This window comes from Ranitomeya variabilis, chromosome 3, assembly GCF_051348905.1.
Source record: "Ranitomeya variabilis isolate aRanVar5 chromosome 3, aRanVar5.hap1, whole genome shotgun sequence".
In the NCBI taxonomy this organism is placed as follows: Eukaryota; Metazoa; Chordata; class Amphibia; order Anura; family Dendrobatidae; genus Ranitomeya; species Ranitomeya variabilis.
The window spans coordinates 609,710,554-609,738,186 of NC_135234.1; the positions used below are offsets into that span (position 1 = coordinate 609,710,554).

The window sequence follows — 27,633 nt, forward strand, 5'->3', positions numbered from 1 at the left end:
GTTTTGATGCTTTTTTTGGTGCGGTTTTAATGCCGTTTTTGGAAATAAATAAACGGAAAATGTGCATGATTTGAATGGAAACATGCATGAAAAAACGGATTTCAAGGCCGGATTCATCATTTCACATCTTAGTTTCATACGTTTTTTTGCCGGATCCGTCGCTGTGCGTTTTTTCGCCAGACAGAAAAAACGTTCCTCTGTATGTGTTTTCCGTCCTGCGGAAACAGCTTTTTTGACGGATCCGGCAAAAAACGGATGAAACGTGTGGCCATCAGGCGCAATCCGGCGCTAATACTACTCTATGAGAAAAAAACGAATCCGGTGGAAAAAAATGGATCCGTTTTTTTCATAACTCGCCGGATTGTGCCTCACGGCAAAACCTGATGTGTGAAAGCAGCCAAATATATGGATAGATACATCTATGTATCTATAGATATATCTATCTATAAATATATCTATGGATAGATATATCCATAGATATATAATAGAAAGGCCGATGTTTCTAAGGCCTCTTTCACACTAGCGTCGTGCACTGCACGTCGCAATGCGTCGTAGAGGAGAAAAAACGCATCCTGCAAAGTTGCCCGCAGGATGCGTTTTTTTTCCATAGACTTTTATTAGCGACGCATTGCGATGCAGTGCCACACGTCGCAACCATTGTGCGACGGTTGCGCCGTGTTTTGGCGCACCGCCTGCACAAAAAAGTTACATGTAACTTTTTTTGTGCGTCAAGTCATCCATTTTCGACCGCGCATGCGCGGGCGAAACGCAGCCCCCTCCTCCCCGGACCTTGCAATGGGGCAGCGGAAGCGTCTTAAGACTGCTTCCGATGCCCACGTCAGGCATTTTTGTCACAGTATGCGTTGGTACGTCGGGCCGACGCAGCGCGACGGCCCCGTACCGACGCTAGTGTGAAAGCAGCCTAAGGCTACTTTCACACTTGCGTTTTTAGCAATCTGTCTTTTTGGGAAAAAAACGGATCCTGCAAATGTGCTCGCAGGATGCGTTTTTTACCCATAGACTTGTATTAGTGACGGATTGCGACGGATGGCCACACGTCGCGTCCGTCGTGCAACGGATGTGTCGTGCTTTGGCGGACCGTTGGAACGAAAAAACGTTCAAGTGAACGTTTTTTTGTCCGTCGCGTCTGCCATTTTCTACTGCGCATGCGCAGCCACAACTCCGCCCCCTCCTCCCCAGACTTCAGAATGGGCAGCGGATGCGTTGAAAAACTGCATCCGCTGCCCACGACGTGCACAAATTTCACAACGTGCGTCAGTACGTAGGCCCGACGCATAGCAACGGACCCATACCTACGCAAGGATGAAATAGGCCTTTATGAGCGTTTAATAAAAAAATGGAAAAAAACGGCGTGGGCTCCCGCGCAATTTTCTGCGCCAGAGGGGGAAAGCCGATGGCCGGGGGCCAATATTTGTAGCCTGCTATAAATATCAGCCCGCAGCTGTCTGCGTAGCCTTTACTGGCTATTAAAATAGGGGGACCCCCCCAAAAAATGATGTGGGGTCCCCCCATATTTTATAGCCAGAAAGGCTACGCAGACAGCTGCGGGCTGATATTCATAGCCTAGAGAGGGGCCATGGATATTGCCCCCCCCGGCTACAAATACCAGTCCGCAGCCGCCCCAGAAATGGCGCATCTGTAAGATGCGCCAATTCCGGCACTAAGCCCCTCTCTTCCCACTCCCGTGTAGTGAGTGGGATATGGGGTAATAAGGGGTTAATGTCACCTTGCTATTGTAAGGTGACATTAAGCCGGGTTAATAACGGAATGGCGTCAATAAGACACCTATCCGTTATTAATCCAATAGTAATAAAGGGTTAATAAAACACACACACATTAGGAAAAAAGTATTTTAATAATCTTCATTTAACCATACTTACCATACTTTAGCGCCTGCAAAAAACGTAAAATAATAAACCTTATACTACCTGTCCGCCGTAGTCCAATTAATAACGAGTGTCCCACGATGATCTCCCCTATAGAACAGTGACATTGGGTGATGTCACTGCTCTATAGGACCTTCAGTGACACACTGACAGGAGACACTGGCTCCTGCAGTGCATCACTGAGAGGTTACTAAAGTTCAGTGGTCTCACTTTATGGCAAAAAGCTGCATGGGAACTTTTTCACACAGCAATGCCAAAAGTGAGACCAGGGACTATTTTCTCACAGGGGCATAGGAATACATTGTGAGGATTACATTGTATAAGGATACCTTCCTCCCCTCATTGTGTTCCTGGAGCCCCTGGAGAGCAGTCGCATCAGCAGATGCTCCTGCTCTCCACGGGAGATCGTCGTGGGACACTCGTTTTTATTGGATTTCTGCGGATCAGGGAGTATAGTGTTTGTTTATTATTTTAATCTTTTTTACAGATGACACTGGCTTCGGGGAACAAAGTGACAAGTGATGGTGAGTATGTACTCTATGTTATATGTACTGTATGTCTGTATGTATGTTGTATGTATGTACTGTATGTATGTACTGTATGTAGCATGTCGCATGGTGCATGTCGCATGATGTCACATGTTGCATGTCGTCGCATGTCATTGCATGGTGCATGTCATCGCATGGTGCATGCTGCATGTCGCATGTTGTCACATGGTGCAGGTCGCATGTCACATGGTGCATGTCGCATGCTGCATGTCACATGGTGCATGTCGTCGCATGTCACATGTCGCATGGTGCATTCCGTCGCATGTCACATGTCGCATGCCATCGCATGGTGCATGTCGTAGCATGTCACATGTCGCATGGTGCATGCCGTCGCATGGTGCATGCCGTCGCATGTCACATGTCGCATGGTGCATGCCGTCGCATGGTGCATGTTGTTGCATGTCACATGTCGCATGGTGCATGCAGTCACATGTTGCATGTCGTCGAATGTCGCCGCATGTCATCACATGTCGCATGTCATCGCATGGCGCATGTTGTCACATGTCGTCGCATGCTGCATGTTGTCACATGTCGTATGGTGCATGTCACATGATGAATGTCATCGCATGGTACATGTCGCATGCTGTCACATGTCGTTGCATGCTGCATGTCTCATGTCTTGTTTGTGTGTTCTATGTATGTATTGTGTATGTGTTTTTTTTTTTTTTTACATTCAACACATTAGCCGGATGATGGGACTTCTACTGTCCCATCATTGGCTAATGTGTCACTCACTGTCACTGTAGCAGGCACAGCCCGATGGGACTTGTAGTCCCATCGGATGATGCCTGCACACAGAGACACACACACACACACACACACACCAAAGACCACCCCCACAGCAGACCCCAGCACAGCGCCGGACCGCACTGCACCGGCGCCGGACCGCACATCACCGGACCGCACAGCATCGGCGCCGGCCCGCACAGCACCGAGCACCAGCGCGCACAGCACCGGCGCCGGACCGCACAGCACCGGTGCCAGCCCACACAGCACCGAGCACCGGCATGCACAGCACCAGCGCCGGACCGCACAGCACCGGGCGCCGGCCTGCACAGCACCGAGCACTGGCGCGCACAGCACCAGCGCCGGACCGTACAGCACCGGGCGCCGGCCCGCACAGCACCGGTGCCAGACCGCAGAGCACCGGCGCCCGCACACTCATCCCTGCCTAGCCCCGCCCGCACATCCCTGCCTAGCCCTGCCTGCCCCCAGCACAGGCCTGCAGCCCCCAGCCCCGCCCCGCCCACAGCCCAGTCACTCTTGATGAGTGACTGCTGACTGTCAAGGCTGGCTCACGCCTGCTACTGACGTCACGTCAATTTCCAGAGTCTGGAAATTGACGTGACGTCGGCGGAAATAAGAGGCGGCTGCAGCCTGGGGGTCACGTGACCCGGACTCAGCCGCTGAATAGCGCCGCTCACAGGCGAAAATGGCAACGGAAGTTAATTACGCAATTCATCAGAGGCCCCGGGGGGATACATTGGGGGGTTAATTGAAAGTAGTGGACAACCCCTTTAATCATTGAGGATAATGAAGCCGTAAAAAATTTTTTTCACAAAAATATATACCTATTTTGCATTTTAGTGAGTTTCCTGCATCACCTTATCTAATATGACTTGTGGTGTAGGGAGCATGAAGATATTCTAGCCCTACAACTCCAATGTACATTTAGTGTACCTACCGTATGTGCACAACTACATACTAGAATATTAACATTTGACAGTCCTCAGTGGTTGATACCTTGTAATGGCTAACTGAAAAGTTGGTAACAAATATCAGCTTTCGAGACTACACAGGTCTTGGTAGGGAGATCTATTTTTCATATTTAGTGGATGGTGGTTTTCCCTAGCAGGGTTCACTTGGGGCCGTCCTTGCTAGGACAGGAGCAAAACAAGGGGCACGACAGGGAGTTCAGAGAAACCCTATACCCACTTCCCCCTCTCCCTCCCTTCATATTCAAAGAAGGAAATAGGAGGAACCTTCTGTGGAAGTTTGTCTGTTCCTATTGGTGAGATCAAACCAATTTTTAATCTTGAGCACTGGTTTGCACAGGCACTTTACACACGTGTCATTTGTGCCATGTTAGTTTGTCCATTTTATTTTAGTGAATAAAAGTTAAGTTTTATTTTATTGGGAGACCCTCCTTGCTATACTTTACTGATATCCCTGAGGGTACTGTATAAGTGTGACTTACTTAACACTTTTGCTAGTTCTGACTACTCAAGTCTCTGCATCAGGCTTTGTATGACACAAAATGTGAAGAGGTGCATATTTGTACTCAACAGGACACAGGAATAATGCAGTAAATAAGACAAGTGACATGAAGCAGAACTGTGGGATGGGGAGAAAGAGTTGTGGTAGTAAATATTGGGAGTTCATAGATAGGGACTGGGAAAGTTTTATTGTCCTCTGAGAGGTCTGATCCATGGTTGTGATTAGTGTTGTGTGAATTTCTTCGTGTCCCCGCTTATTTACCAAGCTATAGCGATTACCGAATAAGCTGCAGAGTGAACTTGGATACATGGAGCGTGCTGATGGATACATGATCAGCTGATCGACGCCGCAGCTGCATGTGTTGCGGCTGTGTCACAGTCACAACACATTCATGGAGATTCCCTATAATGAGGCAGATGGAGGCACTGTGGATGCCATCTGGCCTATGATCCAGCAGTGTCCATCTTTTTAGCCATGCATAAAAGCGCGGTTGGGCCACAGTTTTGTGCACTTCTGAAAAAAGAGAGACGCCGTTGATAAGAGGCCAGATGAGTCCAGAATAACCCTGCTGCCTCACTATAGTGCAGGTTTTAAAAAATATAATCACGCCCCCGGAAGAAGCAAGGGCAAAACATGCGTTGGGGTGAGGGGGATTTACTGGTCGGCACAGGCTCAGTCTCTGGCACCGGTTGCGGTTTTGCAGTATTGCAGGTAATGTTCTCCACTTATATTTATCCTTCGCTGGGAACTCCCTCTGAAAGTTACTGAGGAATTTCTTCTGGGAATACATAGAACTTCTACAGCATCCTTTATAGAGTGACCTTTCTCGTGTTGGGAGTTTCTTACTTTTGCAGCAGCCTGTAGCTGGGGACACTTTAGCTCCAATTTTCTAGTTAGTAATGTCACTTTACTTTCTAACCTAAAATTGACATTTATTGTATACAGTGTTATTGTATGCAGTGATCCTGGTATTGTTAATTTAGGAGCTGCATAATGACTATTCTAATTGCATGAAGCTATTCATGCCGAATTGAGGGCCCCCTACTGGACACTTTTTGCTATTTTATCCTTTTTTGTCTTGTATATTTTAATAATTTCTAATAAATTCTTGTGCTTTTAAATTAATGGTTCGCTTCTTTGGACCACGGGTTTGGTAGGTCCGTTAGTGTTTGCTTAAAAAATATAATTTGGGTTTTTTGTTTTTCAATATATAGGCTCTTCAAAGTCACTGAAAAAAACTGAATAGAATCATAAAAAATAGGATTTGTAATTTTATTGAAAATATGAAACCTGTCGCTAAATTTGAACCCTTCTAACTAGGGTTGAGCGACTTTTGCTTTTTTAGGATCGAGTCGGGTCTCGTGAAACCCGACTGTCTCGAAAGTCGGATCGTGTGAAATCGGCTGATTATTGTGAAAAGTCGGGGGCCAACCGAAACACGAAACCCAGTGCAGGTCAATGGATATTTTCTCTCTCTCTCTCTCTCTCTCTCTCTCTCTCTCTCTCTCCTCCGTCCCTGCAAAGTTTGTGTTTCACTGTGCAAATCGCTATATCCCAAACGTTAAGATGGCAGTTTTACCCCCTGTGACGCCGCACAAAGCAAGCTGGAACCTATGTCATCACGCTGCCCACACTCCTTCATTGGCTGAAAAAATGGCGGGGAAAGCGTCATATGAAACGCGACTTTGGCGCGAAGATCGCCGACCGCATGGCCGATCCCACAGTGGGATCGGGTCGGGTTTCATGAAACCCGACTTTGCGGAAAGTCGGCGACTTTTGAAAATGTCCGATCCGTTTCGCTCAACCCTACTTCTAACATCTTAGTAAAGAAAGAAAGAAAAAAGAAAGTTTGAAAAATGAAGCTAATATAATGTAGACATATGAGAAGTGTTTGTTAATTAGTTAGTGTGGAATTATTATCTGGTTTAAGGATGTAAACATTGAAAGTTTGAAAATAGCTATTTTGTAAAAAAAGTTTGTCAAATTTAAAATATTTTCCTTAAAAAAAACTATTTAGGCCCCAATTTATCATTGCCATTTTTCTCAATTCATTATTCTGTTTGTGCTTTTTTAGAAGACTAATTTATGTGTTTGCCTTTTTTTGTGGGTGGAGTTTAGTGGTTCCAGTTGTCTTCATAGTGTGCATGACATGCAGGACTATCAACTGTGTGTGTGGGCCCTTATCATGAGTTGGCTGCTATGGAGGCTCTCCTATTGTGTGTGGAAGATCTCATACTGTGTTTGAGCCCTGTGGTAGCCTTCATACTGCCAGTGGGAGACATCAGAATGTGTTTGGCATTGTGGGGACCCTAATACTGCCCACAATGAGTGTCCCACTCCCTGATTTTAAAAGTTGTGAGGTATGATCCGCCTAACCCACCAAATATCTTTTTTTGGATATGTGTGAAGGGAGGAGCTATTGGAAACTTTTGGTTTGGGACCTCATGATTTCTATAAACACCATTGCTTTGAAGTCAATACTATCAGCCTAGATATTATAAAATGTCAATTTGCCATCATGATTTAATTTTGTGGTACCTTCGAGCAAGCTGCTCTGAAAACATTAAACCTGTGTCATTTATTGGAGAAAGAAGTTGCTCAGTTTTATGCTCATGATTTACATTAAGAAAATGCCTCTTAACAGTCTTACAAATTTATTGATGTTGCAAATTGCTCCAAATGATTGAAATTCCTATCTGGTACAAAATTAAGCCTTTTGAATAGTAACTCCAGTTGTGACACTGAAGGGACTTATGGGTACAAAATTGCTTCATTATCCATCATATCTTTTGTCATTTTGTCTTCACTCTGATAGCTTTTCTTTCCTTCAGTACACCATTTAATCTATGTATGACTCTGCTTCTTGCTAATTTTTTGGTACTTTCAAAACTACTTTCAAATTCAGCGTGTCCTCCTGACTCTGAGGTTTCTAAATCTGATTTTACAAAAACAAAACCTGAAAAACATTTTTTTTTTTTACCAATTTAACCACATTTTTCATTAAATTACATAATGGTGTTGTCCAAAATTACAACTCATTGTGCAAAAGTCAAGCCATCATATAACTATGCTGATGGAAAAGTAAAAAATTATAACTCTTGGAACAAGAGGAGAAGAAAAGCACTATAATGAAAAATTGTCGGGTGTCTAATGGGTTAGGAATATGCATTTGTATGAACATACCTTTCTGTGTTGCTTTTCTTTCATCTCTTTCAGTTTTCTTTCCTCTTCTTCTTTTTGCTGTTGTCTGTACGTCTGCTGCTTTGGCTGTATCAGAAATATGCAAAGAGACAAGTAACTATAGACTGAACAAGTTTTTAAAAGATTTTAAAAAAAGGTATGTGAAACTAAATTAATTAATAGAAATTAACAGATAATGGGCCAAAAGATATTAAATAGTAGTAGAAAAGTACTACAACATTTCTTCATTTTAGCACCAACCCAAATGATGGTATCATGGTATAAAGCATGAGTTACAGTGCCAATGAAAAGAATTCACTATCCATATTTTATTGTAATTCGCTTTTTTTTTTTTTAGCTTGTATTGATATAGATCAAAAGACTTTAAAAAGGTCCAAGTTAAACAAATATCTACAAAGGGAACTAAATTTATTAATGAAGTTGGCCAATACTGGAAAACCCAGCTTAATCAATGATTAGATACTCACAAAAAATAAAAACAGTATATATTCACCTCCCTCAGTGATGTAGTACCAGCAAAGTCGGAGGTGCTGTTCCCGGTGGGTGATGTGACATTGTTGTGTCAAGTGACCATTGCAGCCAATCAGCAGTCACTGCTCAACTGCAGCTCATTAAATGTTCCATCAGGACGGATATTGGATGGACAAATGTCTTTTTTCTGCCTTGCTAACTATGTTACTATGTTACTTTGTTATTTGCTCTGACAAATTGGTAAAGTCTGACACCACAATGTCACGTCATCCAAAGGTAACTGAAGCATCGACATCGCTGCTATGACACTGCTGCCTGATGTGAGTCTATGTTGTTTTTATTCGGCACATTGCCCTGAAATGATTAAAGGGAACCTGTCACCCCCAAAATCGAAGGTGAGCTAAGCCCACCGGCATCAGGGGCTTATTTACAGCATTCTGTAATTCTGTAGATAAGCCCCCGATGTATCCTGAAATATGAGAAAAAGAGGTTAGATTATACTCACCCAGGGGCAGTCCCTCTGTGGTTCTGGTCCGATGGGTGTCGCGGTGTGATCCGAGGCCTCCCATCTTCTTACGATGATGTCCTCTTCTTGTATTCACGCTGCGGCGCAGGCGTACTTTGTCTGCCCTGTTGAGGGCAGAGCAAAGTACTGCAGTGCGCAGGTGCCGGGCCTCTCTGACCTTTCCCGGCGCCTGCGCACTGCAGTACTTTGCTCTGCCCTCAACAGGGCAGACAAAGTATGCCTGCGCCGGAGCCGCAGCATGAAGACAAGAAGAGGACATCATCGTAAGAAGATGGGAGGCCCCAGACCACACCGCGACGCCCATCGGACCAGAACCACAGTGTGACCTCCCCTGGGTGAGTATAATCTAACCTCTTTTTCTCATCTTTCAGGATACATCGGGGGCTTATCTACAGCATTACAGAATGCTATTAAGCAAAAAGAAAGGAGTACCAAATCACCAATAAAGATTAAATATGATATTTATTATGAATAAATCTAAAAACATACAATACAGGATAGTATGAAATATATATATTAAGACAAATGCATAAAATTGTGAAGGACACAAACAAGAACCAACCACATTACATAGTGTGCACGGAAACCTATGTATCTGGTAGTGCATATAGCAACATATACCACTAATCAGAGGGACAGATCCAGGAAATCACATGGATCACCACAAAATGTGGTCCAATACTAAGTATCCCCAACCAGGTGTACTATGTGCCAATCATATAAATAAGTATCTCACCCAGATGGATCCGTAGATGTGGTCGGACGTAGCCCCAATGCGCATTTCGCGTAAGCCTCTTCAGGGGACGGTATGTTTTTAGATTTATTCATAATAAATATCATATTTAATCTTTATTGGTGATTTGGTACTCCTTTCTTTTTGCTTAATATCCTTGTTGGAGTATGTTTCATGCCTGTTTTTGACAGTGTTGATTTTTTATTAAATTTCTGGGCTTTTTATTTGTAGCATTACAGAATGCTGTAGATAAGCTCCTGATGCCGGTGGGCTTAGCTCACCTTCGATTTTGGGGGTGACAGGTTCTCTTTAAGCAATATTGTGTCAAGTAATTAAGGTTCATTGACACATATACAACAGTTATAATTTCTACTGGCTTGAATTGGATAAATAATTATGCATTTAATTATCTTCTGTTTAAAAGTTGTAATGAAGGTTTATCTATTTGTTGATATATAGCTTTAACATTAAATGGTTATTCTCATCACAAATAGCTAAAATTGCAAAGTGCTTGTAAAAACAGCATCAGGGGGATTTTTTATTCAATTATTTACTGCTTGCTGCCTAGGCAACTGGCCATTACTGTAGTCTATTAGAGGTGGCCAGCAAAGGCTGGCAGGCAAATTTTAGCCCTGGGGGCAAGCACTAGTTCAGGAGTGCTGGCCAATTTTAGGCTCGGGTCTTATGTATCATTCGATGTGTGCAATGTGCATCCGATGTGAGGCTGCTAGATTGCAGTTTCATAAAATCCAAGCCTCTTTCTGCTGTATTAATAGACGTTACTTACAAATCAGTTGCTTACCTATAATAGCTGCACACTGCCATTAAAATAAACACGTAATTTGCTATTACATAGTAACATAGTAACATAGTTAGTAAGGCCGAAAAAAGACATTTGTCCATCCAGTTCAGCCTATATTCCATCATAATAAATCCCCAGATCTACGTCCTTCTACAGAACCTAATAATTGTATGATACAATATTGTTCTGCTCCAGGAAGACAGCCAGGCCTCTCTTGAACCCCTCGACTGAGTTCGCCATCACCACCTCCTCAGGCAAGCAATTCCAGATTCTCACTGCCCTAACAGTAAAGAATCCTCTTCTATGTTGGTGGGAAAACCTTCTCTCCTCCAGATGCAAAGAATGCCCCCTTGTGCCCGTCACCTTCCTTGGTATAAACAGATCCTCAGCGAGATATTTGTATTGTCCCCTTATATACTTATACATGGTTATTAGATCGCCCCTCAGTCGTCTTTTTTCTAGACTAAATAATCCTAATTTCGCTAATCTATCTGGGTATTGTAGTTCTCCCATCCCCTTTATTAATTTTGTTGCCCTCCTTTGTACTCTCTCTAGTTCCATTATATCCTTCCTGAGCACCGGTGCCCAAAGCTGGACACAGTACTCCATGTGCGGTCTAACTAGGGATTTGTACAGAGGCAGTATAATGCTCTCATCATGTGTATCCAGACCTCTTTTAATGCACCCCATGATCCTGTTTGCCTTGGCTGCTGCTGCCTGGCACTGGCTGCTCCAGGTAAGTTTATCATTAACTAGGATCCCCAAGTCTTTCTCCCTCTCAGATTTACCCAGTGGTTTCCCGTTCAGTGTGTAATGGTGATATTGATTCCTTCTTCCCATGTGTATAACCTTACATTTATCATTGTTAAACCTCATCTGCCACCTTTCAGCCCAAGTTTCCAACTTATCCAGATCCATCTGTAGCAGAATACTCTCTTCTCTTGTATTAACTGCTTTACATAGTTTTGTATCATCTGCAAATATCAATATTTTACTGTGTAAACCTTCTACCAGATCATTAATGAATATGTTGAAGAGAACAGGTCCCAATACGACCCCTGCGGTACCCCACTGGTCACAGTGACCCAGTTAGAGACTATACCATTTATAACCACCCTCTGCTTTCTATCACTAAGCCAGTTACTAACCCATTTACACACATTTTCCCCCAGACCAAGCATTCTCATTTTGTGTACCAACCTCTCGTGCCGCACAAGAGGTTGGTACACAAAATGAGAATGCTTGGTCTGGGGGAAAATGTGTGTAAATGGGTTAGTAATTAATTTCTAATTGTACAGTGAAAAGGCACATCGCAACTTAGGAGCCTTACCTCATTGTGTTACAAGCAACAAATGCTATCTGAAAACCTGGCCTCAACCTGTTTATGTTCATAATCACAGGCCCCCTTGTAGTGACACCCCAGAGTGCATAGTCACACATACAGGGTGGGCCATTTATATGGATGCACCTAAATAAAATGGGAATGGTTAGTGATATCAACTTCCTGTTTGTGGCACATTAGTACATGGGAGAGAGAAAACTTTTCAAGGTGGGTGGTGGCCATTTTGAAGTCAGCCATTTTGGATCCAACTTTATTTTTTTCAATGGGAAGAGGGTCATGTAACACATCATATTTATTGAGAATTTCACAAGAAAAACAATGGTGTGCTTGGTTTTAACGTAACTTTATTCTTTCATGAGTTATTTACAAGTTTATGACCACTTACAAAATGTGTTCAAAGTGCTGCCCATTGTGTTGGATTGTCAATGCAACCCTCTTCTCCTACTCTTGACTACGAACTGCAGTGAGTGCTGTTTTTGTTTCGTCATGGCAGAAAGACTGAGCATATCTATTTTATTTTGTACTGGTTTATGAAGCATGTTTTCTTAATAAACCAACTGAAGAGTTAAATGAAACACATTTTTCTGACTACCTCATTAAGAAGCCAAGTGAGCCGATCTACCAGTATATATTTATGTACAAACACTGCTCAAAAAACAGAGAGCACCTAAACAACACAATGTAACTCCAAGTCAATCACTCTTCTGTGAAATCAACCTGTCCAGTTATAAAACAAGACAACTAATAACCCAGACACAGAGTGCATTAGGCTGAGTGACGAGGAGATCCATAATATAAAAACAATGTTTATTTAGACAAACCCAGAAATACTGTAGCTAAATTACATTAGTGATCAATCAATATTTTAATTAACAAATGTTCAAATAAATATATGCTTCAGAACATGAATATCACATCAATACCCTTTAAAATCAGAAAGAAAACTTTAGATACAAAGTTATTTATTTTTTTCATATCAGCTCTATACATGTTAAATGGGATATCATAGTATATTGAATTCAATATTTACATGGAAAATATTAAGATCTCTGAAGACACACTAAAGAGGGGGCATTTACACACCCCTCCTCACTCTTTTGCAGTAGGACAAGAGCTTGCAATCTAAGATGCCCAATTGATATAGAGGAAATTACGTGCAGCTGGATAATGAGGAATCCTAATTAAAATGCAGGCAATTCCTTTTGAAATTAAGGACTCCTGCAGTGCCAACTAGCATATCTATTATGTGTAGACAAAGGTTTACAGAAGAAACAAGTAATTAAGACAGGAAAGGTCTTTTCAGAGGGTTGGATAACCAAAGGTACATATGTTTACATATAGATAGAAAGTGGAAGATGCTTTTGTCGCCTGAAGATCCAACCTGAATTGAAATAACACTTTGGTTCTCTGAGGGAAAATGTTGCAGATTTATCATAGACTTGGTGTCACTGGTGGACATCCTACAACCCAGCTCATGTGAGGTCATCACGGGGGAATGTGTGGGTGTAACTCAGGCACTGATAAAAGTTCAAAGCAAATTATGATCTGTGTTCCTGCAGATAGATACATATAAGGGTATGCATAGTCCCGTTCAAAGGGTGTTTCCAATTGAATTCCTCTGCATCGCTAGCTGAGACATCTCTGCGGCCAGCGTAGTAAGTTTCTTTTGTTTTATCCTTTCATTTTATGTTATTGTATGTGTGATATTGTTTTGTTCCCTTTGTAAAATCCTTTGTATATTTTTTATAAACACTGCTTATCGTTTTAGATTAAATATAAAATGTAATAGTTCCGTTCCTTTGGTTCTGTAAACCACACTCTGAAGCCATACGCTACCAGAACCAGGCCTCCAGTCAGCCTGCATAAACGACTGGGGGTGGCAGCGAGTAGTAATTGGGTGATTGTGGAGTTATCAGTGACCATATCAGGGCATATGCATGTATTCCATGGAATCGGAGGTTTATTTACCATATGCTCACTGTTAATTTCCCCAAAAACAGCTTTAGTGGAAACAGCCTGCGGCCTCCTCATTTAATCATAGGTCAATTGCGATACAGGAAAGATATATATCTTGGTACCGTGTTAGCCAGTAGACAGAAAAATATTTAGAATTCAGAGTCCTCAGTGGTTGATACCTTTTAATGGTATGCTTAACAAGTGTGACCAACCTGTCAATCACTTTTTCAAGTGATGCTTCAAATCGCTTGGAAAACGCAAGCATTCTGCAAGCTTAAAACGCTTGTGTTTTGCGGGAAAAAGCATGTGAATTCCGCATGCGTTTTACCCGTGGCAGGGAGTTGAGGAAATGCTGACATTTCCACAGCATTTCTGCAACATGGGCACATAGCCTAAAAGGCCTAAAATTTAAAATGACACATTTCCTTTGCGCTATAGTAAATATATATACCGTGTATATATATATATATATATATATATATATATATATATATATATATATATATATATATATATATACGGTATATATATATATATTAAAATATATCTAAAATTGGAAAATTCTTCCATTCTAGTCTTACCTGTTTGTGCTGATGCTTTTTAACTTCCTGCTGTCGGGCTTCCTCCTCAATTTTGTGCTGTAGCAGGTTTGTACACAAATGATATATTAATCAGTATCAGAAACATTGAACTTGAAATTGTACTGCAAATTTTCCTCTATCAAGCAATACTTTTCAGCAAAATGTTATTGGTCAAAGTGAGTATCTCATCATCTGGAAATTAAATATTGTGGTTGTTTATTCTAAAGGCAACCAGTCAGAAACTTTAACCCCCACTAAATCATTTACAGCCCTTTGATTCTTTCATGATCCCAAAGTGCTGCTCCAGCAGTGAGAAATCTCATACCTAGAAGCTTCCTCCCTCAGCTGACTGACAGGTTAGTGGCCATGTACCAGAGCAAAGTATGGGTCAATCTGTCAGAGGAGGGTGCTGTTTGGTAGGAACTATAGCATGAGGCTGGAAGCTAGAAGTGCATCATCATGCCCCAATGCACTTCCAGATACAACTTCAAAATGTAATTTCTTACTGTTGGAGCAGTGTTTTGGGGTTATAAAGGAATTAATTGGCTTGTCTTTTAAAGGGCTACACAATCATATTGTTTTTTAATTATGCTGATACATTGAAGCAAACCCTCTGCAGTGAGCAACACTAAGACAAAAACCTGTTAATTAGGCCGGGATCACACTTGAGAGAAACTCGCACGAGTCTCGCATCTCAATACCTGGAACTGCCGCCGGCACTCGGACCGGAGCATTCAGCTGCATAGAAATACATGCAGCCGCATGCTCCGGTCCTGAGTCCCAGCGGCAGTGCCGCGTATTGAGATGTGAGACTCGTGCGAGTTTCTCTCAAGTGTGATCCCGGCCTTAACCTGTACCCAGAATTTCCATGTTTCTCATGAATCAATAGTGCATGTAATAATTATAAACTTGGTTCAGTTTGGCATACGTGGACATGGCAGATCAATTTTTTCATCCTGTACTACGCCATTAAAGAAAAATGCCTTTTTTGTGGCTTCTAAAAAAACAAATTTTTTTTGCTTTTTGGAACAAGTTATGTTTAGAGATTTTGTTTTATAAACACATGCAATTTTTATTTTGGATAAAAAAACAAAAACTCTAAACTCCAAACAATTTTTAGCTTATATGTTTATTACAACATCTTTTAATTTTAACTCAGAAAACAATAAATAAGACATAATAGATAAAATTGTCATTTCCATTTTATTCATATAAACCCTAAAGGTGTTAGCCGGTTACTAGTAAAAGTTCTGACATAATCAGTATTAAATATTGCCTACCCATGCACTGCATTTCAAGGTCTTTGTCTAGCCACGGATCATTAGTTTAAAGATGGCCAGAGATGATCTCGGGATTTACCCTCATGGCAGCTTACCCCTCTGCCTGTGTTCAGCATATGTGAACATACAGACAACAGAATCTCCTGTATGTGGGCCTATGTGAAAATGGATGCAACAGGGGAACAACTGAGAACGGCATCTAACATGTGCCCCGATTCTGTGTGGTAGACCGCAACTCAGTATAACTTTCAGGATAGCCCTGGCAGAAGATCTCCCTTTATAGTGTCATGGAAGGAAAGACATGACACTGTCTCTTTTAATTGTGGAAACTTTACTTAATTTCAAGAGGCAAAAGCTCTAAGTGTTTCAGCAACAACATATTTACTTTCAAAAGCAACACAAGAGACAAGAGTGCAGGAAGGTGTCATAAAATGTAACATCTTTTATTAATATATAATTTAAAAATATGAAAAACATACATACGGCCCCTGATGAAGCTGTGGGTGAAACACGCATAGGGGCCATTGGACCAGTAGACATTTACTTTCTCCCCATCTGGACACACCATTTAGGTGTAAGTATTACTTAAATTCATTATTTTACCAGATCTTCTATGGATAGTCATAACACTAAGCTCTTAGACTAGGTGTGGTCACTGCATGTTCTAAATGTTTTTGTCTTTTCAATGGCTTTCCCCGCCAGGACAGTCACAGGGGCAAACACACAACATTCAACATTCAACCAATTTACAAGTCACAGGATATATCAGATAATATTAGCTCATAGCTAAGGAGCCTTACAAAACTGAACATAAGTAAGTATATTAAATATTTAGAAATGACTGTCAGAATACAACAGGTTAGAGCATTTTAGAAATTGAGTAAAATTGTCCATCTCCTATAATCACTGTATAAATGAAACTTTCTACAGTTTTCCAATATTCTACAGCTGAATTTGGCAGTCGTTTAAAGTGGAGTCTAAACTTGTTAGATTATTTGACCTAAACAGAATGGGGCTTTAAAACTAAAGACAAAAACTAAATACTCAAATAATTTTATTGATTTTTAGATTTTACAAAGAAGAAAATAATTACAAAACTTATCAAAGGCTTATACATTACAAACATCCCAAATAATTTACCCAAGTGTTAAAAATCAAATCAAAATTATCTATCCTATGAAATCTCAATGCATTCATTTTTACCCACAAATATTATTGTTAATAATATACACTACTGTATATACAAGTAGTACATTATTTTTTCACTAGCTGGGTAAATATGCTGTAACAGCGAGCAATACGTGCTGCATCAACTTATTTTCAGTAGAAGAAACATCCTTCACTCAATATCAAAAATAAAATCCAGAAAATCACATTGTATAAATTATATAAATTTATTTGCATTTTACAGTGAGAAATAAGTATTTGATCCACTACCAAACATTAAGAGTTCTGGCTCCTACAGACCAGTTAGATGCTCCTAAATCAACTCGTACCTGCATTAAAGACAGTTGTCTTACATAGTCACCTTTATAAAAGATTCCTGTGCACAAACTCAATTAAACAGTCAGACTCTAACCTCTAAAACATGGGCAAGACCAAAGAGCTTTATAATGATGTCAGGGACAAGATCATAGACCTGCACAAAGCTGGAATGGGCTAGAAAAACCATATGTAAGATGCTGGGTGAGAAGGAGACAACTGTTGATGCAATAGTAAGAAAATGGAAGAAATACAAAATTACTGTCAATCGACATCGATCTGGGCCACCATGCAAAATATCACCTTGTGGGGTATCCTTGATCATGAGGAAGGTGAGATATCAGCCTAAAACTACACGGGGGGGGGGGGGAGCTTGTTATTGATCTCATGGCAGCTGGGATCACAGACACCAAGAAAACCATTGCTAACACATTACACCGTAAATATTTAAAATCCTGCAGTGCCCACAAGGTTCCCCTGCTCAAGAAGGCACATGTGCAGGCCCATCTGAAATTTGCCAATGAACACCTGGATGAATCTGTGACTGATTGGGAGAAGGTGCTGTGGTCAGATAAGACAAAAATTTAGGTTTTTGGCATTAACTCAACTCACCGTGTTTGGAGGAAGAGAAATGCTGCCTATAACCCAAAGAACAGCGTCCCCACTGTCAAGCATGGAGGTGGAAACATTCTGTTTTGGGGGTGTTTCTCTGCTAAAGGCACAGGACTACTTCACCACATCAATGGGAGAATGGATGGAGCCATGTACTGTAAAATCTTGAGTGACAACCTCTTGCCAGAACATTGAAAATGGGTCGTGGCTGGGTCTTCCAGCAAGACAATAACCCAAAACATACAGCCAAGGCAACAAAGGAGTGGCTCAAGCAGAAGCACATTAAGGTCATGGAGTGGCCTAGCCAGTCTCCAGACCTTAATCCCATAGAAAACTTATGGAGGGAGTTGAAGCTCCGAGTTACCAAGCGACAGCCTCAAAATTTTAATGATTTAGAGAGGATCTGCAAAGAGGAGTGGACCAACATTCCTCCTGACATGTGCGCAAACCTTATCATCAACTACAAAAAATGTCTTTTAACCAATTCTTTTAATGCATGGTATTTGTACTATAAAACAGCTCCATGCCTAACATATATGATATATAATTTTAACTAGCAAAAAACTCTTTCCTGCTGTTGTTGTAATATATTTTGTCTTTGCAAACCCACTGGATGTGCATGTATTACAAATGACAATCTGCAAAGAGGAGTGGACCAAAATACCTCCTGATGTGCGCAAACCTCATCATCAACTACAAAAAAAGTCTGACTGCGGCGCTTGCCAACAAGGGTTTTGCCACCAAGTATCAAGTCTTGTTTGCTAGAGGGATGAAATACTTATTTCTCACTTAAAAATGCAAATAAATTTATATAATTTGTACAATGTTATTTTCTGGATTTTATTTTTGATATCCTATCTCTCAATGTGAAAATTAACCTACCCTTAAAATTATAGACTGTTCATGTCTTTGTCAGTGGGCAAACTTACAAAATCAGCAAAGGATCAAATACTTATTTCCCCCATTGTACACACACTGCAAAGACCGAGTCAACTTCTCCCCTTTTTATCTGGTTTCAGGTGTGATTTTCATATTGCCCATAGGGAAGTTTAAGCCAGCATCACATGCTGAAACAAAGTTGTTTACCCACAATTTTGGAAAGGTGCTGAACATTTTGTCTGGCCCATTTTGGGGATTTTTTGTGAAATTTCTGTCCAATTTGACTTTTCTTTTTTTGCGTTGTTCTAATACACACAAAGGAAATAAACATGAACTCAGAGTGCATGTCAGACAAAATGAGAATCATGAGGTCAAAGGAACTGGCCAAGGAGCTCAGAGCTAGAATTATGGCAAGGCACAGATCTAGCCAAGGTTACAAAAAATTTCTGCAGCACTCAAGGTTCCTAAGTGTACTGTGTCCTCCATAATCCTTAAATGGAAGAAGTTTGGGACCACCAGAAGTCTTCCTAGACCTGAGCAATCATGGGAGAATAGTCTTGGTCAGTGAGGTAAAGAAGAACCCCAAGATCACTGTGGCTGAGCTCGAGAGATGCAGTAGAGAGATGGGAAAAAGTTCCACAAAGTCAACTATCACTGCAGCTCTCCAACAGTTTGGCATGTCATGTGTAATTGCAATAAAATTCTGAGAGAAGTATTTTGTTGTCTGGGACAATTTCAAGGGTGCTAACACTTTCAGCCATGACTTTATAAACCTAATTTAAAGCAACAATTTTGCATTTAGTAGTTCATTAGAATTAGTAGATCATTAGATTTGGGCCTGTAGTGTTAAAACAATTTAATTGTGAAAATTACAAACGTAGATACTAAGGTTGCTTTCACACATTAGTCTTTTGCTAGCAGTCACAATCCGTCGAATGTTGAAAAAAACGGATCCGTCGCAGATTGTGAATAACTGATGCAATGGATCCGTTTTTTTTGCCGCATCCAACTAGCATGCTCAGTTAAAAAAACGGAATTAGTTGGAATTCGATTTTTCGACGGACTTAAAAATGTTACTATGTCCGTTTTCTCCGGCCACCAGACAAACAATTTGACGGATCAAATGGTCAGATGAAACGTGAGGCCATCCATTGCAATCTGTTGCTAATACAAGTCTATGAAAAAACAACGGATCGGGCGTCAACTTTTGCCGGATTGTTTTTTTCAAAATTCGCCGAATTGAGACTGACAGCAAAAGACTGATGTGTGAAAGGGATGTAGGAGCTCATCTCAGTCAACAAATAAGGCTGCAGTTGTGTTTATTTACACTGCAGGATCCTGGGCACATGTGCACAGTTCAAAAGGCAAGCTGAGATCAGCACGGTGGCTCAGTGGATAGCACTGAAGCCTTGCAGCCCTGGGGTCTTAAGGCCCCATCTCACTAAGCGATTTACCAACGATCACGACCAGCGATATGACCTGGCCGTGATCGTTGGTAAGTCGCTGTGTGGTCGCTGGGGAGCTGTCACACAGACAGCTCTCCCCAGCGACCAACGATCAGGGGAACGACTTCGGCATCGTTGAAACTGTCTTCAACGATGCCGAAGTCCCCCTGCAGCACCCGGGTAACCAGGGTAAACATCGGGTTACTAAGTGCAGGGCCGCGCTTAGTAACCCGATGTTTACCCTGGTTACCAAAAAAAACAAACAGTACATACTCGCCTTTCGGTGTCCAGGTCCCTTGCCGTCTGCTTCCTGCTCTGACAGTGCCGCTGTACACTGAGAGCAGAGCGCAGCGGTGACGTCACTGCTGTGCTCTCACTTCTCACTGTACGGCCGGGAGTCAGTGAGAGCAGGAAGCAGACGGCAAGGGACCTGGACACCGAAAGGCGAGTATGTACTGTTTGTTTTTTTTTACATTTACGCTGGTAACCAGGGTAAACATCGGGTTACTAAGCGCGGCCCTGCGCTTAGTAACCCGATGTTTACCCTGGTTACCAGTGAAGACATCGCTGGATCGGTGTCACACACACCGATTCAGCAATGTCAGCGGGGCCTCAACGACCAAAAAAAGGTCCAGGCCATTCCGACACGACCAGCGATCTCGCAGCAGGGGCCTGATCGCTGGTACGTGTCACACATAGCGAGATCGCTATGGAGGTCGCTGTTGCGTCACAAAACTTGTGACTCAGCAGCGATCTCGCTAGCGATCTCGCTATGTGAGACGGGGCCTTTAGGTTCAAATCCCACCAAGGACAACATCTGCAAGGAGTTTGTATGTTCTGCCCATGTTTGCATGGCTATCTTCCGGGTTCTCCGGTTTCGTCCCACATTCCAAAACATACTGATAGGGATTCTAGATTGTGAGCCCTATCGGGGACAGCGATGATAATGTGTGAAAACTGTAAAGCGCTGCGGAATATGTTAGCGCTATATAAAAATAAAGATTATTATTAATATAAGCAGCATTTAACTTTATAGTACTAAGATCTCCTGAGCCCCAGAAATGATATGTTTTTGGAATTTTTGAGGTGGGCTATTATTAACCAACTGCATTAATAATTCTAAACATTATCTGATTACAGTTGATGAGGCTATACTACTTCATTCTTACAGTGTATACAGTGGCATGTAAAACTTTGGGCATCCCTGGTTAAAAATTACTCTTATTGTGAACAGTTAAGCAAGTTGAAGTTGAAATGATTTCTAAAAGGGCTAAAGTGAAAGATGACACATTTCCTTTGTATTTTAGACAAACAAATATGTATATATATATATATATATATATATATATATATATATATATATATATATATATATTAATATTTTAAAAATTCTAAAAATGAAAATGGGCCAATGCAAAAGCTTGGGCACTGTGTATGGTTACTACCTAGTAGCTCCCCTTTTTCCAAGTATCACAACTTGTAAATGCTTTCTGTAGCCAGCGAAGAGTCTTTCAATTCTTGTTTGAGGTATTTTCATCCATTTTTCTTGGAAAATTCTTCCAGTTCTGTGAGATTCCTGGGTTGTCTTGCATTCACTGCTATTTTGAGATCTAGCCAAAGATTTTTAATGATGTTCAGATCAGGTGACTGTGAGGGCCATTTTAAATCCTTCAGTTTGCACCTTTCAACCCCTTCATGACCTTGGGATTTTCCGTTTTTCCATGTTCGTTTTTTGCTCCCCTTCTTCCCAGAGCCATAACTTTTTTATTTTTCAGTCAATATGGCCATGTGAGGGCTTATTTTTTGCAGGACGAGTTGTACTTTTGAACGACATCATTGGTTTTAGCATGTCATGTACTAGAAAATGGGAACAAAATTCCAAGTGCGGTGAAATTGCAAAAAAAGTGCAATCCTACACTTGTTTTTTGATTGGCTTTTTTACTAGCTTCAGTAAATGCTAGAACTTATCTGCCATTATGATTCTCCAGGTCACTACGAGTTCATAGACACCTAACATGACAAGGCTATTTATTATCTAAGTGGTGAAAAAAAATTCCAAACTTTGCTAGAAAAAAAAGAAATTGCACCATTTTCCGATACCCATAGCGTCTCCATTTTTCATGATCTGGGGTCGGGTGAGGGCTTATTTTTTGCGTGCCGAGCTGGTGTTTTTAATGATACCATTTCGGTGCAGATACGTTCTTTTGATCGCCCGTTATTGCATTTTAATGCAATGTTGCGGCGACCAAAAAAACATAATTCTGGGGTTTCAAATTTTTTTCTCGCTACGCTGTTTAGCAATCAGCTTAGTGCTTTTTTTTACTTGATAGATAGGGCGATTCTGAATGCGGTGATACCAAATATGTGTAGGTTCGATCTTTTTTTATTGATTTATTTTGAATGGGGTGAAAGGGGGGTGATCTGAACTTTTATTTATTTATTTATTTTTTTTCACATTTTTTTTTACTTTTTTTTTTTTACTTTCGCCATGCTTCAATAGCCTCCATAGAAGGCTAGAAGCTGGCACAACGTGATCGGCTCCGCTACATAGCAGCGATCATTAGATCGCTGCTATGCAGCAGAAATGCAGGTGTGCTGTGAGCGCCGACCACAGGGTGGCGCTCACAGCTACCGGCCATCAGTAACCATAGAGGTCTCAAGGACCTCCATGGTTACTCTGCAGAAGCATCGCTGACCCCCGATCATGTGACGGGGTCAGCGATGCGCTTATTTCCGGCAGCCCGGCCGGAAGCGCCGGTTAAATGCCGCTGTCTGCGTTTGACAACGGCATTTAACTAGTTAATAGCGGCGGGTGAATCGCGATTTCACCCGCCGCTATTGCAGGCACATGTCAGCTGTTCAAAACAGCTGACATGTCCCGGCTTTGATGCGGGCTCACCGCCAGAGCCCTGCCTCAAAGAGGGGAATCTGACCTCGGATGTACTATCCCGTCCGAGGTCAGAAAGGGGTTAAGGTAGTCTAGTGTGGATTTTGACATGTGTTTGGAATCATTATCCATTTGTAGAAGCCATCCTCTTTTCAACTTCAGCTCTTTTACAGATGTTATGTTTGCATCAAGAATTTTTTGAAATTTCATTGAATCCATTTTTTTTTTCTACCTGCGAAATGATATCCCATGTCTTTGGCTGCAACACAACCCCAAAGCATGATTGATCCACCCCCATGTTTAATGGTTGGCGAGATGTTCTTTTCCTGAAATTCTGTGCTCTTTTTCCTCCATACATACCTTTGATCATTATGACTAAAGAGTTCTGTTTTAACATCATCAATTCACAGGACTTGTTTCCAAAATGCATCAGGATTGTTTAGATGTTCTCTTGCATACTTCTGACCCTGAATTTAATGGTAAAGACAGTAGGAGAGGTTTTCTTCTGATGACTCTTCCTTGAAGATCATATTTGTGCAGGTGTCTCTGAACAGTTCAACAATGCTCCACAAGCCCAGAGTCTTTCTGAAGGTCTTTTACAGTCAAGCAGTAGTTCTGATTTGGCCCTCTAGCAAATCTACAAGCAGTTTGAGGAAAGGACAACTTGAACAGCTTTGCTATCTTCTTATAGCCGTCTTCTGCTTTGTGGGTCTCCACCATAGTCAATATCAGAGTGCTAGGCAATTGCTTAGAAGAAGACATGGCTGCTGTTTTTCGTCACAAGGTTAGAGGAGATTGGGTTTTTATAAAGCTGGGAAATATGCATCACCTGGCCTTTCCTAACAATGACAGTGAACAAGCCATAACACTAACAGGCTAATTAAGATCTGAAACCTTGGTCAAAGTTATCTTTGCCCCAAATCTCCAATGGTGCCCAAAGTTCTACATCGGACCATTTTCCTTTTTGCAATTTTTAAAATGTGAGAAATGTAAATATATATATTCTTCATAAATCACAAAGGAAATGTGTCATCTTTAACTTTAGCCCTTTTAGAGATCATTTCATCTTCAACTTGCTTAACTGCTCACAATAACAGTAATTTTGAACAGGGGTGCCCAAACTTTTACATGCCGCTGTACTTCCTCCATTCTGCTATGATTACTAGCGTCATCAGGAACTATATTCAGATTGGGCAGTAAATGCTGGCAATAGCAATCCTAGTCAAAACTCTGCACTAAAGAAACCAAACACCATAGCCTTAAGAATAAGAAGGGAATGTTCCACATCATGTCTGCTACTGGTCACAATATATAACTTTTATTACTTCATGTGTCCAGTCCAAAGGGTCTTAAAGAGGACTTGCAGCAAATTTTTCATGTTGAACTGGACACACGATGTAATAAGCACTGCAGAGCAGAATAAAACATTTTTTTTAAATTGCCTCTCTGTTGCAGAGATATCAAATTATTTGATACTAAAACAAGTTCAAGTGGGCATTGCCAAAGAGATTTTGCTGTGGGTGTTTACTTCATCCTCTCTAATGCTGAACAATCATAAGAAGGCACACTGCGGAAAGAAAAGCACACCCCACCATAGCACTGACAATGAGTCTGCTCACCTCACTGCAGAGTGGTGACATATGCTGGAGCACAGCAGACCTGAGTGTGATTAATTGACTGTTTTCCATAATCAATGCCAAGCTTGAGAGCTGAAAGCTGTCATTTACTCATATTCAGCACTGCTGTGCTTCAGAACATGTCATCTCAATGCATTCCTTTCTTTCCCTAGTGTGTTACTGCCTACTTATGATTGGGCAGTGTTAGAAGGAGGATGAAGTACACTCCTCCAGTGAAATCTCTCTGGTATTGCCCACTTGGACTTTACATTTTTTTAAACTGTTTAGGTGCCAAGTACTTTGATTGCTAATGTCTCCTCAACGAAAAGGTGTAACTTGGAAGACAAACAAACAAACGAAAAAATTAATTCTCTTCTGCAACATAAATTCCATGGTGTGCCTAGCTCATTGTATACAAAATTGTGAAAAAAACCTCTTTGTTGGGCACAAAATTCTTGCTTAAACTTATACTTAGTTTTGGAATTTCTAGAGAAGCATTTGGAACTATGGACTAGTACATATAAAATGAGTTTCAAATGCCTGCATATTTTTGAGTTCAATGGCTTGCAGTTCTGCAGAATTTTTTCTTGTTTGTCTTGTAGATCTCTGCAATGTCTGGTACTAAAGGATCATCTAGGTTGGGATCACAAAGTAAGGTGTATATGGATGACAAAACGTTTGAGAGAGTGAGCTCTGGAGACCACTATGAACTCAAAATATCAAGAGAAATAATAGTGTTGTTTATATTTGGATGATATATTTTGGTTATGACATTAACATTTGGTGGTTTGAATGGATAATCTGTTGGGAAACGGATGTTGAGATAAAAGACACCATGTTGATAGGGACTGTTCAAAGGTCCCAGAATTGCTACTTGCCAGTTAAACAAATCATCTCCGACTAATCCTGCTGAGAAATAAGTAGGAGGGTCACTCTGCAGGGCAGTTGCAGTTAATTCTTTCTGTATGATCTTCTCTGCTGTGGAGCTGCCCAGTCGGTGAAGGGAAGAAAAGACAGGTTTCCAGTCTTGTAGAGATGAACTGGTTCTGAATGATGTGCGCATAGATTTCTTTATGTTGGGAAACATTAGCTTTTCCTACAGTAGAATTATTTTAACTTGAAAATTCTTCATAAACTAATGTTATTGACATGTAACATTTATTTTTATTTTTAAAGTTGTATTTTAGGTGGCTTATCAATTGCAGTTTATATGCTTTGTTTCATTGTATATTTACATAACCTGCACATGTTTATGGTGATTACAAACCTATTATAATGGTTTTAATTCTGCACAGTTTGTTTCTGCCAAATTCCTATCAGTCCGTTCTACTGTGATCTTTCCTATGTATTCTCTCTGTAAAGTATAGCCATGTGAAATATAAAAGTATCATACCGTTTTAATTGATTCTTCAAGTGCTTTGTTAAACATCCAGTCCTCATCGTCTTCCCCATCCTCATTTTCTGCCTGTTAGATAAAAGAGTTATAGTTTAGCATTTGGGTAGCATAATGTACCATCTAGAAGATAGGGTAAGAAAAATACTTTGTATAGGCTTCATCCTCCCTATACATTTCTTTCATTGTTTGTTCTTCATTGACAAGAAATACACTTCACATTGAATTATATTAATTATCATTCTGCTTAATACTTTAATACTAGTAAAGGTGTTTGTGAATGTTATGCATACAGAACAACCTAATTTACTAAATACTTATTACGGGAGTCTGAGTTACCATTTTTGCACAAAGGGATCAGGCAGCTATTTTGGCACTTCATATACTTACGTGTTAGTCTCTTGTTTTCATTGAGAATGTATATTGTTAAACATAGCCTCATAATGTAAAAGTAGAAATAATAAATGTCAACTATACCTATAAATATAAGAAAATAAAACATAAAATCCTATTGAGTGAAACAAATAAAAATATGGGATGTATTATATCTATAATGAATGCAGTTCTTTGTTCACAAAGTGAGGCATGGTGTCTCCAGGTTGGTGTGAGAGATGTACAGCTGAAATTGCAGGTGGGGTATAAAGAACCCTAGTGGGACACAAAGGAAGAAGAGAGGGAGAAGACATTGCTAAAGAGGAGACAGTAGGAAGGAATCCTTGGGATGGAGAGAAGGAACTATATCAATTGTTTGGGAATTATTGGGTTTTGCAGAATTGTGTTTGGTGGATATTTTGTTAATGGTGATTATTTTGTGATTTATTTTATCAATTTTATACTTCGCATTTGATTCGGGATATAAAATAATTTCTTTTTATACACTTTTGTTGGTGTTTTTTCTTTACTGACCATCCCCAAGTATATACATTAGTGCCATGCGATAGTCTTATAATTGATATTAGTGTTGTCAGTAATAATATTTCTTGATGTTGTTATTGTTCAATATCCTTGTCATTCGACATTGATATTTTTCACGATAGTGTTATTTCCTGCACTAGGATGTAATTACATTTCCTATGTGGACAATATAACTTAGCCATACAATATAACATCTTCATTAGTGTTGAGCATTCTGATACCGCAAGTATCGGGTATCGGCCGATATTTGCTGTATCGGAATTCCGATACCGAGATCCGATACTTTTGTGGTATCGGGTATCGGTATCGAAACAACATTAATGTGTAAAATAAAGAATTAAAATAAAAAATATTGCTATACTCACCTCTCCGACGCAGCCTGGACCTCACCGAGGGAACCGGCAGCGTTCTTTGCTTAAAATGCGCGCTTTTCCTTCCTTCCGTGATGTCACGGCTTCTGATTGGTCGCGTGCCGCCCATGTGGCCGCGACGCGACCAATCACAGCAAGCCGTGACGTAATTTTCAGGTCCTTCTAGGCATTCAGTATTTTAAAATTACGTTCCGGCTTTGTGATTGGTCGCGTCGCGGTCACATGGGCGACGCGACCAATCACAAGCCGTGACGTCATGGGAGGCTGGACACGCGCGCATTTTAAAATGCGCGCGTGTCCTGCCTCCCGTGACGTCCCGGCTTGTGATTGGTCGCGTCGCCCATGTGACCGCGACGCGACCAATCACAAGCCAGAACGTAATTTTAAAATCCTGAAGGACCTAAAATTACGTCACGGCTTGCTGTGATTGGTCGCGTCGCGGCCACATGGGCGGCACGCGACCAATCAC

General features: G+C 41.0%; 1 protein-coding gene and 1 pseudogene across 6 annotated transcripts in view; both read right to left on the minus strand.

Moving 5' to 3' along the window:
• The window catches only part of EPSTI1 (epithelial stromal interaction 1), a 454,026-nt gene that overhangs the window by 26,959 nt on the left and 399,434 nt on the right, over positions 1–27,633 (minus strand). For 3 of the 6 annotated variants that reach the window (XM_077297337.1, XM_077297332.1, XM_077297333.1), the window contains exons 9-11: positions 25,879–25,950; positions 14,285–14,341; positions 7,856–7,939 (exon numbers count right to left, since the gene is read on the minus strand). In XM_077297337.1, coding sequence (XP_077153452.1) covers positions 7,856–7,939; positions 14,285–14,341; positions 25,879–25,950 — 213 coding nt within the window. The remainder of the gene's footprint in view (positions 1–7,855; positions 7,940–14,284; positions 14,342–25,878; positions 25,951–27,633) is intronic. The other 3 variants (XM_077297334.1, XM_077297336.1, XM_077297335.1) reach the window with 2 other exon arrangements.
• Positions 25,018–25,666, minus strand: LOC143816668 (ubiquitin-conjugating enzyme E2 D1-like; annotated as a pseudogene).